Genomic DNA, 14786 nt, shown 5'->3' on the forward strand with positions numbered 1-14786 from the left:
AAAATAAATGCCTAAATGTTGCTTAATTACAATGTTTTAAGGAAATAATAATAAAATAAATGCCTAAATGTTGCTTAATTACAATGTTTTAAGGAAATAATAATAAAATAAATGCCTAAATATTGCTTAATTACAATGTTTTAAAGAAATAATAATAAAATAAATGCCTAAATATTGCTTAATTATAATGTTTTAAAGAAATAATAATAAAATAAATGCCTAAATATTGCTTAATTACAATGTTTTAAAGAAATAATAATAAAATAAATGCCTAAATGTTGCTTAATTACAATGTTTTTAAGCAATAATAATAAAATAAATGCTCTAATGCTGCTTAATTACAATGTTTTAAAGAAATAATAATAAAATAAATGCCTAAATATTGCTTAATTACAATGTTTTAAAGAAATATTAATAAAATAAATGCCTAAATATTGCTTAATTACAATGTTTTAAAGAAATAATAATAAAATAAATGCCTAAATATTGCTTAATTACAATGTTTTAAGGAAATAATAATAAAATAAATGCCTAAATATTGCTTAATTACAATGTTTTAAAGAAATAATAATAAAATAAATGCCTAAATATTGTTTAATTACAATGTTTTAAGGAAAATTAATAAAATAAATGCCTAAATGTTGCTTAATTACAATGTTTTAAGGAAATAATAATAAAATAAATGCTTAAATATTGCTTAATTGCAATGTTTTAAAGAAATAATCATAAAAGAAATGCCTAAATATTGCTTAATTACAATGTTTTAAAGAAATAATCATAAAATAAATGCCTAAATATTGCTTAATTATAATGTTTTAAAGAAATAATAATAAAATAAATGCCTAAATATTGCTTAATTACAATGTTTTAAAGAAATATTAATAAAATAAATGCCTAAATATTGCTTAATTACAATGTTTTAAAGAAATAATAATAAAATAAATGCCTAAATATTGCTTAATTACAATGTTTTAAAGAAATATTAATAAAATAAATGCCTAAATGTTGCTTAATTACAATGTTTTAAAGAAATAATAATAAAATAAATGCCTAAATATTGCTTAATTACAATGTTTTAAAGAAATAATAATAAAATAAATGCCTAAATATTGCTTAATTACAATGTTTTAAAGAAAATCATAAAATAAATGCCTAAATATTGCTTAATTACAATGTTTTAAAGAATAATAAAATAAATGCCTAAATATTGCTTAATTACAATGTTTTAAAGAAATAATAATAAAATTAATGCCTAAATATTGCTTAATTACAATGTTTTAAAGAAATATTAATAAAATAAATGCCTAAATATTGCTTAATTATAATGTTTTAAAGAAATATTAATAAAATAAATGCCTAAATATTGCTTAATTACAATGTTTTAAAGAAATATTAATAAAATAAATGCTCTAATGCTGCTTAATTACAATGTTTTAAAGAAATAATAATAAAATAAATGCCTAAATATTGCTTAATTACAATGTTTTAAAGAAATAATAATAAAATAAATGCCTAAATATTGCTTAATTATAATGTTTTAAAGAAATATTAATAAAATAAATGCCTAAATATTGCTTAATTACAATGTTTTAAAGAAATAATAATAAAATAAATGCCTAAATGTTGCTTAATTACAATGTTTTAAAGAAATAATAATAAAATAAATGCCTAATTAATGCTTAATTACAATGTTTTAGAGAAATAATTCAAATGAAATGCTGAAACATTGCTTAAATTACAATGTTTTGCATTTTTAATAAAATTATAAATATTATATACTTAAAATTTATATTTATGTGTGTGTGAATGTGTGTGTGTTTATTTGGCATCATAACATGGCTATATGCCATCTATAATTACAGTTTTATGTCAAATTGACTCTTTGTTTAATTATTTATTTATGTTTGGGTCAGAATCATCTCATTTGATTCTCACAACTTTAATACAGTAATTTTGAACTGTAAAACGAATACTGAAGTGCAATTACTATGATGTTTGTTCTGAGGTCATGTGAAAAAATATTTCAGTGCGATCAAAATTATTTAAGACTTTCAGAATTGATTTTATTTTCTTTATGCAAAACATGACCTTAAACTCATTCATTTATTAAATACAAAATATATTTCTAGATACATTTTTGTGAGATTCACCCCAGTAAGCTATAAGTGTAAACAGTTGCCGTTCGGCTTTTAAGCCAACAAAAGCAGTCATAACAGCATGAGTTTTTCAAAAGTGATCCGACTAATTCTCCATCAGTAACTGTGTTTTTCTAAGTGCAATGTTTAAATGACACCAAAGGTTGCTACAACAAATAAAAAATCCTTTTGTTTGACCTCAAACTGGCTTAATCGAGAAAATAAACCCTGATTTTAGACAACACTGGAAGACATTTTTGTGCAATACTTAGAGTAATGATGTCTGCAGGTAAGCCAAACGGAAACTTTCATCAATTACAGGACATCAATTTGCGTATAACTACCCCTGCAATAGTGGAATAAAAAACAATAAACTTCTCATTTCAAATCAGAAAAGTGCTTTAAGTAGTCAGGCATAAATTGCCACATCAACATCCTTACAAAAATCAATCATGTAAATACTCAAATTCTCAGAAATGGGATTTAACCAGCACTGCCGTTTCTGCGAAAGCCCCCAAAAAATCTAAACAAACCAAAATAAAAAGCCACTGTTTTCAGAGTTCAGGGCTTTTGAAGCCTAAGCTCTTGAATGCTGTGACTGAAGCACCTCTGGTTATAGAATAATACTGTGTGTTAGTGGCTCATGTAAGATCTACCATCCACTGTGAAGGTCTTTTTCTGTCCTCAACTGGACGCCTCCTTTCGCTGAGTCTGAAGCATCTCAGTCACGCTTGTAATGTCTTCCTCTGGCACCTGAGAACAAAAAGATTCAGGTCTGTCAGTTTCCACATCATCAGGTCTGTCAGGTCATATTATAGCTTGATATTTAATTAATAAGTTAAAATTGTGGGCGAATGCTATTTCATGCATTCAGAGTTGGAGTATTGGACTCTGGTGCTCAAGCATGTAGGAGCGTATAATTAGATCGTTCGTTCTGATGTGTTTGTTCCTTGAACAGATCGATAGTATAATGAAATGTCCATACCTTCAAAAATAAAGTTGGATATTCCAATCCATTTATGGTCCATTTCATCAAAAGTAAAAGAGTAAACATCAAAATAAACATAAACTATTCTCAAATCCATCACAAACAAAAGACTCGTTTGACCTTCTTTCTAGCCCCCCAGTAGAGGTCTGCGCGGGACAAATTTATAATTTTTCGCTCCTGTGAGGTTTTAAAATGCATAAGTCTTGCTACAGTTACACCTTTCATCAACACTACCCTGGAGTTTTCAAGCCCTGAAAGCTGAGTGTTTTGGAAATGCTAAAGAGGCTGTTTTTAATTTTAATATGCTGCTGCTCTGTGTCAGTGTGGATGGGGAAAGCGGAGGTGTGTTTGCAAACATTAGCCTATCTTATTGGGGCTTTTTCTTAATATTAAAGTGCACAGAGTTCAGTCTTACGCCCTTTCCTTAAGTTCAGACTGTGCAAGTTTGATTTGGAAAACAAACTCCCGAGAACACGTCGGGTAAAAAAAAAAAGTGTACTATATAACCTCATTCGCATCCGCCTGGCTACGTTCTTTCACTATCTTAACAATGACATGAAAACATGATATAAGGAACTGTCTATTTTCATTTTGATATCAACTTAACATACACTAAAAATGTTGAGGCATCGTGTAGCTAAAGTAGATCCTTGATGAACTGTCCGACCTGCTCTCAACTGGGGAACTGTGTTTAAAGCACCCGCTGACTGCCTGGAGCTCAGACGTACACATAAGCTGCGGCACATGCCAGTGTGTGTGTGTGTGTGTGTGTGTGGTCATGTGATGTGCGTTTTCAGCAGTGTAGTGTGGACGGATATCTTTTCAGAAATGCTAGGTGAAACGCCAGTGTAGATGTGTATAGTTTTCAGTCTAAAACGCTGTTCTGAAACTAAAATGTATACTGTAAGTGTGAACAGGGGCTTTTCTGCACCCGACCGAAAGAGATAACAGATAAAACGAAAAGGCCCCTTTGTGTTGAGACAAGAGTGCTGCCTTAAACCTGAGGTTCCAGTTTTGTGACTGCCAAAGGGTAAAACTTTGTGGTATTATCACATCGTGTAGGGTAATTTTTTTTTTCCATTTGCATCTATGACACATGAAAAAGACTCCCATACATCAGACTTGCCTGATGTGGGCTTCCTAACAGTAAACGAACCATTTTCTTATGCAAGCTGAAGGACAACACATCCTCACTTTAACTGTTGTGCAGATGATGTGCACACAGACTGTGTGATAAAAAGCACGTGCAGAAAACACTGGTCATGCGTTCAGCATGTGTAACAGTCATGAGCACTGGCTGTACTGGTGGTCAATAAGAATGAGGAAAACACAGATATGCTGTTCCGAAATAACCTTGGGACTCGAGAACGCTATATTGTTAGCCCGGCCGCTCCTGTTCATATTACACCAGAATTACCGACCACTACCGCGTTTTATTTGGAAATTTATTCCCGTGCTGCAAGAAATCTGGTCGGGTTCCATGGAGTGCAGACCTCTACTACCCAGGTCATCGCTAAGAGAGCATAAATACATTATACGCCCTCTAGTGGTGTAAATGAAAATTACAACTCCCAAAAAATGGCTCCTGCAAGTAAAGTTTCAAAAATGGACTTGGTCATAATGGGGCTACTTTTGCAAAAATCGTACTTTTTGGGTGGTAAAATATGTTGTGCTTTATTTTTCCAAGCCTGACTCTTGGTAACTCAAACAAATGTGGTGGAAATGCTTTTATGGGCTCTCCTTCTGAAAAGGTGTGCGCATGACCAGCGTGAGAGCGAGATTCTGCAAAGGTGCTTGCTGAGGACAAGTTTTTAACATCATATACTGTATACGAGGTAAAGGGGAAAAGAATAAAAAAGAAAAGAAAAAATTCAGGAAAAAAAAGAAAAGAGGAAAAGAAAAATAAATAAACAGGGTTGTTTCTGTTAGGCTACAATTGCTATAAATCACTTCATACAAAGATCTTTTATTTTTTGCCAGGCTTTAACCTTTGACAAGCACCTCACTCGTTTTTCTCTGGTTCAGCGGCAGCCATTGTAGGAGGGCAGATTTGAAACTAGAAACAGATTAAAGATGTAATAAACATTCCAGTGTGATCATAATTTCCAGCAATGGCGGTTCTAATTTAAATGGCGCCCTGGGCGAAATCACCCCCTTTACCCCCTCCCCATCCCCCAAGAAATGAAGACACTATGTGTTCGACTTTATATACATTTTAAATATTTACATTTATATTTTAATTATATACATTTAAAATAACTATTTGAAATACATTTAAATATATTCATTTAATTTCAATAACTACAGCAATTATTATTAATATTATTATACAATTATTATTCTAAATAAATAACAAATCAATCCTAAATGGAACTGAAACAATGTAAAGACACAACTGGAGTAATATTCTAAGACTTTTGCATTAATATATTAATTACAGTTCTATAGAGTACAAAAAATATGTTTTGTAGAGTTATCTGTTGTCTCAGACCTAACTCATGGGGAATTAATGTTATTACCTCCCTGACTCCCTCCTTTCTGCTTCATAGCAATGCTTAGTCAAAGTAACATCATCATCATATTATATAAACTTTAGTTTTGTCGACTTGCATGTCGACACATTTCGTTGTGCATAAACAACCGGGATCAGGAACAGCGCATGTGAGGGGCACGGGAGTGCTTTTCTGCGCACGTTTGAATTTGTTTTCACCAGCGTTGTTTTGGTTGCCCATAAGGAATACACTTGCGTATGCAAAAGATGCCAAATGTGAATAGCCCCTAACGTCTTTATTCTGGGATAACCACTCTAAATTAATACACTTGCATAAAATAAATCTTATCTCAAAGCTTTTACTGGGGCACATTTTTTTGCACCGTCTCCCCATGCCGCCCCCAGCAAGATGCCGCCCTGGGCGATTGCCCATATTGCCCATGCCTAAATCCGCCACTGATCTCCAGGGACCAGCCTAGACTGATCAGACATCTATGATTGTAGTTATAACTCTTTTGACGTATACAAAGTTGTTCCCCTGATTTATTTACAGCCATAACACAGGATGCAGTCGATTGCGTCAGTGGAAGCTGCCATGCTTGCACAATGTTGACTCTGTAGACCCGACCAGCCACAACAAACCTCGTTTTCTTTTTCAGAGAATCAGAAAGCTGTATATTTTTAAGTATTAAAAAACTATTTTGTTTAGAGATAAGATGGATGCAGTTCTACTCCATAGGTTGTCAAGCATTAATATGAGATTGGGCGAAGTGAGCATGATACATCCCCTTTAAATCTATACAATTAGACCATGTCCATGGTGTGCAAACAACAATACTCAGGCTCAATCCCAATTCTATTTCTGTACCCCTTCCCCTTGGCCCTTGAAATGGAGTGTGAAGGGGAAGGGTTTCCAATTTGACCCCTAAAAAATGGGACAGCACTACAACACCACACTCATCATAAAATGTCGTAGCGAGCTCTTGCTTCATATGAGATCAACGATGGCGACTGCTATAGTTATTCCAGTTGCGTTATTTTTTGGTATTCATCTTCAGGAAATCACTGAAGGGAACAATATGATGTTATCATAATGATATAATGTGGCAATAAGATCATACCTGTACTGTGCATTTACACCGTGGCCACATTCATCTACGTAAACACAAAAAACATTAACGTTATAGCAGACACTGTAAAAAGCTCATTACCAGCCACTAGACTTTTCTGACAAGAGTTTTGATTGTCATCGAGTGTCAGAATGTAAAAAGTATGTTGTGGGACTACTATACAAGAGTTATTATTATGGATTAAAGATACATTTAGTAAGTTTTTATTTATTGTTTTTTAAAGCATGAGCGTAAAACACGAACGCGGTTATGAATGTATTAAAACATATGCTTGCTTGTTGCAAAAATTCTTTATGCAAAAAATAATTACATTTAGGCATCTCCTGACTAGCGGGGGCAGCTATGTTGCCGTTGTAGCTGGTGTATTCTGGGAAATCTGGTCCTAGAAAATCTCAGTTTCAAGCTAAAGAGAATAGGGACACCCCTACCCCTTCACGTGAATGCACAAAACGAGGGGTAAGGGGTTAAGGGCTAGAATTGGGATTGGGCCTAAATATAACTAGAGATGCAGCTATTGAAAAGCCAGGTTTGTTTTTAATGCAGATTTAAAAAATATATAAATAAATAAATCGCAGGCATCCCTATGTGACACAGAAGCACGAGCATGAATATGTCCCTTTCAAATATGCAGTGCATGTGAAGGATGTCACATGCTGTCAGCTGAACATACCCAATGCTATGAAGCTTTTTTTTGTAGGATGGGAGTAGACCAACATGCCTCATTATCAGTGAGAGCTGATTCATGAGAGTATGATAAGATGCATGTTAGCATGCATGGAACATTTTATATTTCAGAAGATGTTTTTTGTGAAAGGAACTTCCAAAGCAGCTAATGATAAAACATAAGCCAGTGATGTCATGCAAGCAGCTTTTTTTTAACTTGATGCCCCTATTATACATTTAAAAGGGACCTATTATGCTCCTTTTTACAAGATCTAAAATAAATTTCTGATGTCCCTATGAATGTCAATCAAAGTGTTTCTGCAGACTGTTTTTATTAACTGTCATTATAAAAAAATAAAATGAATCCATTTTTAGCATTAGAAGCTGGTTATATTCACACACTGTTGCCACACAACTGCGTTTAAACCAAGCGGCAACCTCCCGCTCTCCCTCGGGAGGCCAATACGGAAGTAATTGAAACTGCAATTCATCAAAATTCCGCTAGTCCTGGCTCCATAATAGAGCAAAGTGCAATTTAGCCCACTGTTAGAATGGCCAAATTTACAGCAGAAAAAAAAGGTGTTTACAGCCTGGTACAAAGAACGATTTTGGTTCATATAGCTATTATTACCCTCCATGACAACTGTGAGGGGGGTGAATTTTTTTATAACTCATCCATTTCCTTTATAATAGGTTATTTTAAGTTTGCATAATTAAGGGCGTGGCCACTTGAGTGACAGCTAGGTCTCGCTGGTCGCCGTCACTTCACCTCAGCTGAATCCGGCAGATTAGCCACTGATCTCGGCATATTCATCGTATTTTTGTGTTGTTTTATGTGGCTTTACACAGTCAGCTGCCTTTTGGACTTATTTCTTACAATTATCAGATGATATGGGATGCTGTGTGCATTTAATTGTGCTAACAAACCGTTCACGTGGCCTCCTTTTCCCATGTGAGTAAAGTTATATACTTGTATACTATCTCTATAAATGTATTTGTTTAATTTAAGATCATTTATCATTAATATTTTTCTTTAGACCCGTAAAGCACTCCAGAATGTGACAGATTGATTAGCTGTAGGCTCTAGAACAGTCATCTGAAGTGTTATCATACAGTGTTGTGCTGGATTTTATCAAGAGTCTTGCATTTACTAACACACACACTATATCTGAAGTGTTTGGAAGTAATTCGCGTTTACCTCCTGTAGAAAAACGTCATAAGAGCAATGTTTAGTGGCTCAATGTATTACTACAGTGTTTTTGAAAGTCTAATCACTTTATTGATATAGTGTACAGCCAAGCACATGTGGTCAGAACACAAACGAGTCGCAGTTAATAAAGTATCAAGCGTTTCTCCCAAAGTAAAGTCTGTCTGCCAGGTCTAAGCAAAGTGCCAGCAGGTGTCTGTAGCTCCGCCCACTCTCCGCCTCTTTGCCCTTGTTTGGTATCCCGCCGTGGGTGCGATGACGCGCGAACAAAATGGCGACTCTTCAGAAACCTATGGGTGACTTCACGGATGCTCAGTCCATATATTTTTACAGACTATGGTTTAAACCCCTTATAAATGTGATTTTTGCACAATAGGTCCCCTAAAATACACTACATTTTGTTTTATTACAATGATCTTTATATAAATCCAATGTAAAATAATAATAATAATAATTATTATTATTATTATTAATATTATTATTATTATTATTATTATTATTCTCATAATATACATTGAATTTTTTCTCAAAGATTGGTCAGATGGACCAGTCTGTTTTGATTGGTCTACTGGTTACAGTGGATTTCAGAAACAAAAGACCCATTATCATATATCTGACTGGACATTCCTTCCCTCTGTCATATCAAACACTAAACAGTTGGGATTGCATTGATTTTAATATTTATTTCAAGCTTGCATCCTATTATAAAATTTTGGAAGAACTAGTTGATCAACCCTAACCACCATCACAGGCATAACATGAGCAGGACATTCCCACTGGTAGATTTGTGCTTGATTATGAGACCTTATGGACGCGAAATGGGCGTTTCATAGATGTAATGAAAGAAGTTCATATGTAAGCACAGTAAATTCAGAAATGACCCATGATCTTAATGACCATTTCATAGATGTTTGTATATATGTGCTAGCGTTTCATTTAACTGCATACTTTAGATTAATCTGCATCGTTATTAGGGAAATTAAACTGAAATTCCTGACTGCTTGTTTCTGGTATTCAGCATTAATATTTATAAAGACAATAACTTTGTCATGCACTTAATTAAAAAAAACATAGCAGACTTTTTACATTCACAGACAGCTATATTACATATTGCAAGAAAGGTAATATTTAAAACAGCATGCTTTTGAGATTTGATTACATTACAGTCTAATTACACTACAGACTTGGATCTAGATAACTCAAATAATTGCTTTAAAATAGTGCAAATATAGTCACAGAGAGACCAGAGTGACAGAGTCTTTGCTCATGCTTCCTCTATCACTGTAAGGACATTCTCACATCACATGTTCCTGGTGGTGGGGACAGCATCATCATTAAAAATCACACACATATAATTATTCTTTTTTGAAATTCTAAAACCCTAATGTTTTTTTATTTATTGCAACATCGGCAACTTGTGAATATTTCATGGCAAGATTAATATAGTAATATTACATAATAATAATAATAACAATAATAATAATAATAACAACAACAACTACTTCAAAATTCAAGAGGATATGACCTAATACCCTAATGACTGAATACCCTTTGAATGAATCATAAAGTATTCTTCCCCTCGTGTATTCCTGAGTATCTGGCTTCATCACAAAAACATATCCAGTGTTACTTTTAGGCCAAACCTATTTTAATAACAAATAAATAAATAAAAAAGGACATATCTTTTCTTTCAAGTTCAGTCGTGATATTTCAAGATATGTTATTCAGAGTTAACAACCTCTAAATAACACCTGCTCATCCAAGATCTTCGAAATCACCTTGATATAAGCAGTGAATACGTTTAAATACATATACCTACTTCCACCTTTATATGTATCTGCTTGTCTGTCATGTCTCGCTTTTTGACTGTTTTACTCCGTCTTCTGAATGAATAATATTTAGGTTAGTATATGCTCCATTCTAGTGGTTTCAATTCTGTCTGCTTTGCATTTTTGACTGTTGTGTCTGAATAATGCACTGGTTAGTCTATACTCCAGTTGTTTTCGTTTCTGTCAGCTTCGTGTTTTTGACTGTTTGGCGCCATCTTGTGACTGAATGATGGGCAGGTTAGTGTATACTCCATCAGCGGTTTTCATTTCTGTCAGCTTGCCGTTTTTGACTGTTTGGCGCCATCTTGTAGCTGAATAATGCACAGGTTAGTGTATACTCCAGTTGTTTTTGTTTCTGTCAGCTTTGCAGTTTTTGACTGTTTGGCGCCATCTTGTGTCTGAATAATGCACAGGTTAGTGTATACTCCATCAGCTGTTTTCATTTCTGTCAGCTTGCCGTTTTTGACTGTTTGGCACCATCATCTTGTGTCTGAATAATGCGCAGGTTAGTGTATACTCCATCAGCTGTTTTCATTTCTGTCAGCTCTGCGTTTTTGATACTTGGCGCCATCATCTTGTGTCTGAATAACGCACAGGTTTGTGTATAATCCAGTTATTTTGGTTTCTGGCAGCTTTGCAGTTTTTGACTGTTTGGCGCCACCTTGTGACTGAATAACGCACAGGTTTGTGTATACTCCATCAGCTGTTTTTGTTTCCATGAGCTTGGCGCCATCTTGTGACTGAATAATGCACAGATTAGTGTATGCTCCATCAGCTGTTTTCGTTTCTGTAAGCTTGGTGCCATCTTGCGACTGAATAATGCGCAGGTTAGTGTATACTCCATCAGCTGTTTTCGTTTCTGTAAGCTTGGTGCCATCTTGTGACTGAATAATGCGCAGGTTAGTGTATACTCCATCAGCTGTTTTTGTTTCTGTGAGCTTGGCGCCATCTTGTGACTGAATAATGCACAGATTAGTGTATGCTCCATCAGCTGTTTTCGTTTCTGTGAGCTTGGTGCCATCTTGTGACTGAATAATGCGCAGGTTAGTGTATACTCCATCAGCTGTTTTCGTTTCTGTCAGCTTGCCATTTTTGACTGTTCGGCACCATCATCTTGTCATCTTGTGTCTGAATAATGCGCAGGTTAGTGTATACTCCATCAGCTGTTTTTATTTCTGTCAGCTTTGCATTTAAATCAAAGAATTTATAAGATATTACGGCTTAAAACAATGTTTTGTTTATGTTTCGTGGCAAGTAGCCATGTAATATACAGGGTAAAGTACATTCAGGATGGTTGTTTTCGCAGAATTAAGCCCTTCAGTCCTATACAATTGCCTATAAGCCTCTCAGAATAGATTTTGCGAGAACAACCTCCTCGATGTACTGCATCCATAACATATTTCATATTAAATACACATGTAGACATCACCTGCAGCGCATCTGGAAAGTATTCATAGGACTTTTTTTCCCACATTTTCTTATGTTACAGCCTTATTCCAAAATGGATTAAATTCATTTATTTCCTCAAAATTCTACACACAATACCCATAGTGTAGAATAGTGAAAAACATCCCCACAGCATGATGCTGCCACCACCATGCTTCACTGTAGGGATGGTTTTAACCTGGTGATAAGCGGTGTCTGGTTTCCTCCAAAAGTAACGCCTGGCACTCACCCCAAAGAGTTCAATTTTAGCCTCATCAGACCAGAGAATTTTGGTTCTTATAATCTGAGAGTCCTTCAGATGCCTTTTGGCAAATTCCTGGCAGGGAGTGGCTTCCGTCTGGCCACTCTACCATACAGGCCTGATTGGTGGATTGCTGCACAGATGGATGTCCTTCTGTAAGGTTATTGATCACCTCCCTGACTAAGGCCCTTCTCTCCCGATCACTCAGCTTAGATGGCCGGCCAGCTCTAGGAAGAGTCCTGATGGTTACAAACATCTTCCACTTCCACTTACTTTTTTGTAACCTTCCCCAGCCTTGTGTCTCGAGACAATCCTGTCTCGGAGGTCTACAGACAATTCCTTTGTCTTCATGCTTGGTTTATGCTTTGACATGCACTGTCAACCCTGGGACCTTACATAAACAGGTGTATACCTTTTCAAATCATGTCCAATCAACTGAATTTACCACAAGTGAACTCAAATTAAGCTGCTGAAACATCTCAAGAATGATCAGTGTAAACAGAATGTACCTGAGCTCAATTTAGAGCTTCACAGCGAAGGCTGTGAATACTTGTGTACATGTGATTTTTCAGGTTTTTTATTTTTAATAAATTTACAACAATTTCAAAACACCTTTTTTTACATTGTCATTATGGGCTATTGTGTGTAGAATTTTGAGGAAATAAATGAATTTAATCCATTTTGAAGTAAAGCTGTAACATAAAAAATGTGGAAAAAGAGAAGCGCTATGAATACTTACCGGATGCACTGTATATACTATAAAACTGCAGGTTGCTTATATATAATAACTTTAACTAATTAACTAGTAACTATTCGCTTCTAACAGTTAAAAGTTATTAGTAACTAATAAAAGTTATGGTAACTAATAACCTTAACTTTTCCGAATTTGATTGTAATACAATAATGTGCACCTTTCGTAAAGCTGCTTTGAAACAATAATTATTGTGAAAAGCACTATACTAATGAACTTAAATTGAATTAGACTGAAAATACAGTTACATCAACCCATTGGAAAAGAGTGAATTTGCATATTTATTCAGACTGGCGACTATTTTCGTTTTGTATAGATGCTTTTTAATGAAGCATTATTGAACAAAGCCAAAGTCAGAACATAGTTTAATCATTTCATTTAAACCACTACCTATCATTTTGTTTGGATTGAGATTGCGGTGCAGTAGTTTCCTCTACTTTCAAATCACTGCAATGTTTCTCGACTAAATCACTACAACGTTTCTCGTTTCTGGCTTTAAAAAATGGAAATCTGAAATGGAAATGGTCATTAGGTGTTTGTCCACATATAGAAAGAATCCAAGTGATATATAACAAGTGAATTTGTTTACTGTTTTGGCCACACTGACCAGCCCTAGAGAGATGTTGTAATAGTGTATAGTTCAATATTACTCAAAGAACGTTTATGACCTTGGTTAATGAACTAATAGGGAACCACATACAGTTTTTGCTAAAACACAAGTGGTGTCTGGGAAAAGAGAAAAGCATAGACAGTAGATAATCAGATGTCACATGGAAAAACAAGTCATCAAACAAAAACACCATCCAGTCAGATCAGACCATCAGTCCTCCCTTTGCTTGCTAGTACATGCATGCAACCATAATAATAATAATAAAGTAAATGCTCTGGTCATGTGACAATTTGCACTAACCATGACACATCTGTTCATATTTAATCGAGACCCTTTTTTTCAATATTTGGAGAAAATGCAACAGTTAGTCACTTTTTTACAGTCAATATTGTGACCAATGCAATTAAATGGTTGGTAAATAAACCCAAACATGGTGATCAGAATCTAATAATATAATTTAATAATAATTTATTAGAGCACCAACAAATGTACTTATTTTATACTGGCCACCCTGATCTGCCATGGAAAACCCAAATGAATTGACATTTAGACAATGTAAAAATAATAATAATAAATAAGGAGTTTGCATGTCGTCCCCATGCCCATGTTCGCGTGGGTTTCCCCCCCAGTCCAAAGACTGCACTATAGGTGAATTGAATAAACTAAATTGGCCGTAGTGTTTGAGTGTGTATGGATGTTTCCCAGTACTGGGTTGCAGCTGGAAGGGGCATCCGCGGGGCATCCGCTGTGGTTCATTCCGCTGTGGCAACCCCTGATAAATAAAGGGACTAAGCCGAAGGAAAATGAATGAATGAATAAAAGTAGTAAGACTTACCAGAGCATGATCGAAGCTGAAGGTGCTAATATAATACGCTGATATATCACTGTCCGCAAGAGGCTGCGATATCTGAGCAACTATCCCACATTCATCTGGAAAAGAAGACACAGAGAGTCAATAATGGAGATCAATCTGGCTTTCTGATTTAATATGTAGTGTCTGTTCATCAGTCACTCAGATAAACAGATTTCACTGCTGCCTGGATTAGTAACTGGATTAGACATTTATCTATTTATATGCACAGGCATTAGGAGTGGAAAGTAACTATGCATTAGTAGTTATTTAGATTGCAACTATGCAGTTTATTTATAAGGATAGTGCCTATTTTAAAAATTTGTATAATTTCGAAGATTCAGCTCGTCTCTCTCTCTCTCTCTCTCTCTCTCTCTCTCTATATATATATATATATATATGTATGTATGTATGTACAGTATGTGTATATATATATATATATATA

The 14786-nt window shown here is 34.7% G+C and overlaps 1 protein-coding gene across 1 annotated transcript in view; it reads right to left on the reverse strand.

Annotated features, from left to right (window-relative positions):
* Nucleotides 1-1606: 1606 nt before the first annotated feature.
* castor1 (cytosolic arginine sensor for mTORC1 subunit 1) overlaps nucleotides 1607-14786 on the reverse strand; it is a 49988-nt gene continuing 36808 nt past the window's right edge. The window contains exons 8-9 of the mRNA XM_056457384.1: nucleotides 14327-14421; nucleotides 1607-2888 (exon numbers count right to left, since the gene is read on the reverse strand). Coding sequence (XP_056313359.1) covers nucleotides 2820-2888; nucleotides 14327-14421 — 164 coding nt within the window. The 3' untranslated portion in view covers nucleotides 1607-2819. The remainder of the gene's footprint in view (nucleotides 2889-14326; nucleotides 14422-14786) is intronic.

The sequence above is a fragment of the Danio aesculapii genome, chromosome 5 (assembly GCF_903798145.1).
Source record: "Danio aesculapii chromosome 5, fDanAes4.1, whole genome shotgun sequence".
NCBI classification, from domain to species: Eukaryota; Metazoa; Chordata; class Actinopteri; order Cypriniformes; family Danionidae; genus Danio; species Danio aesculapii.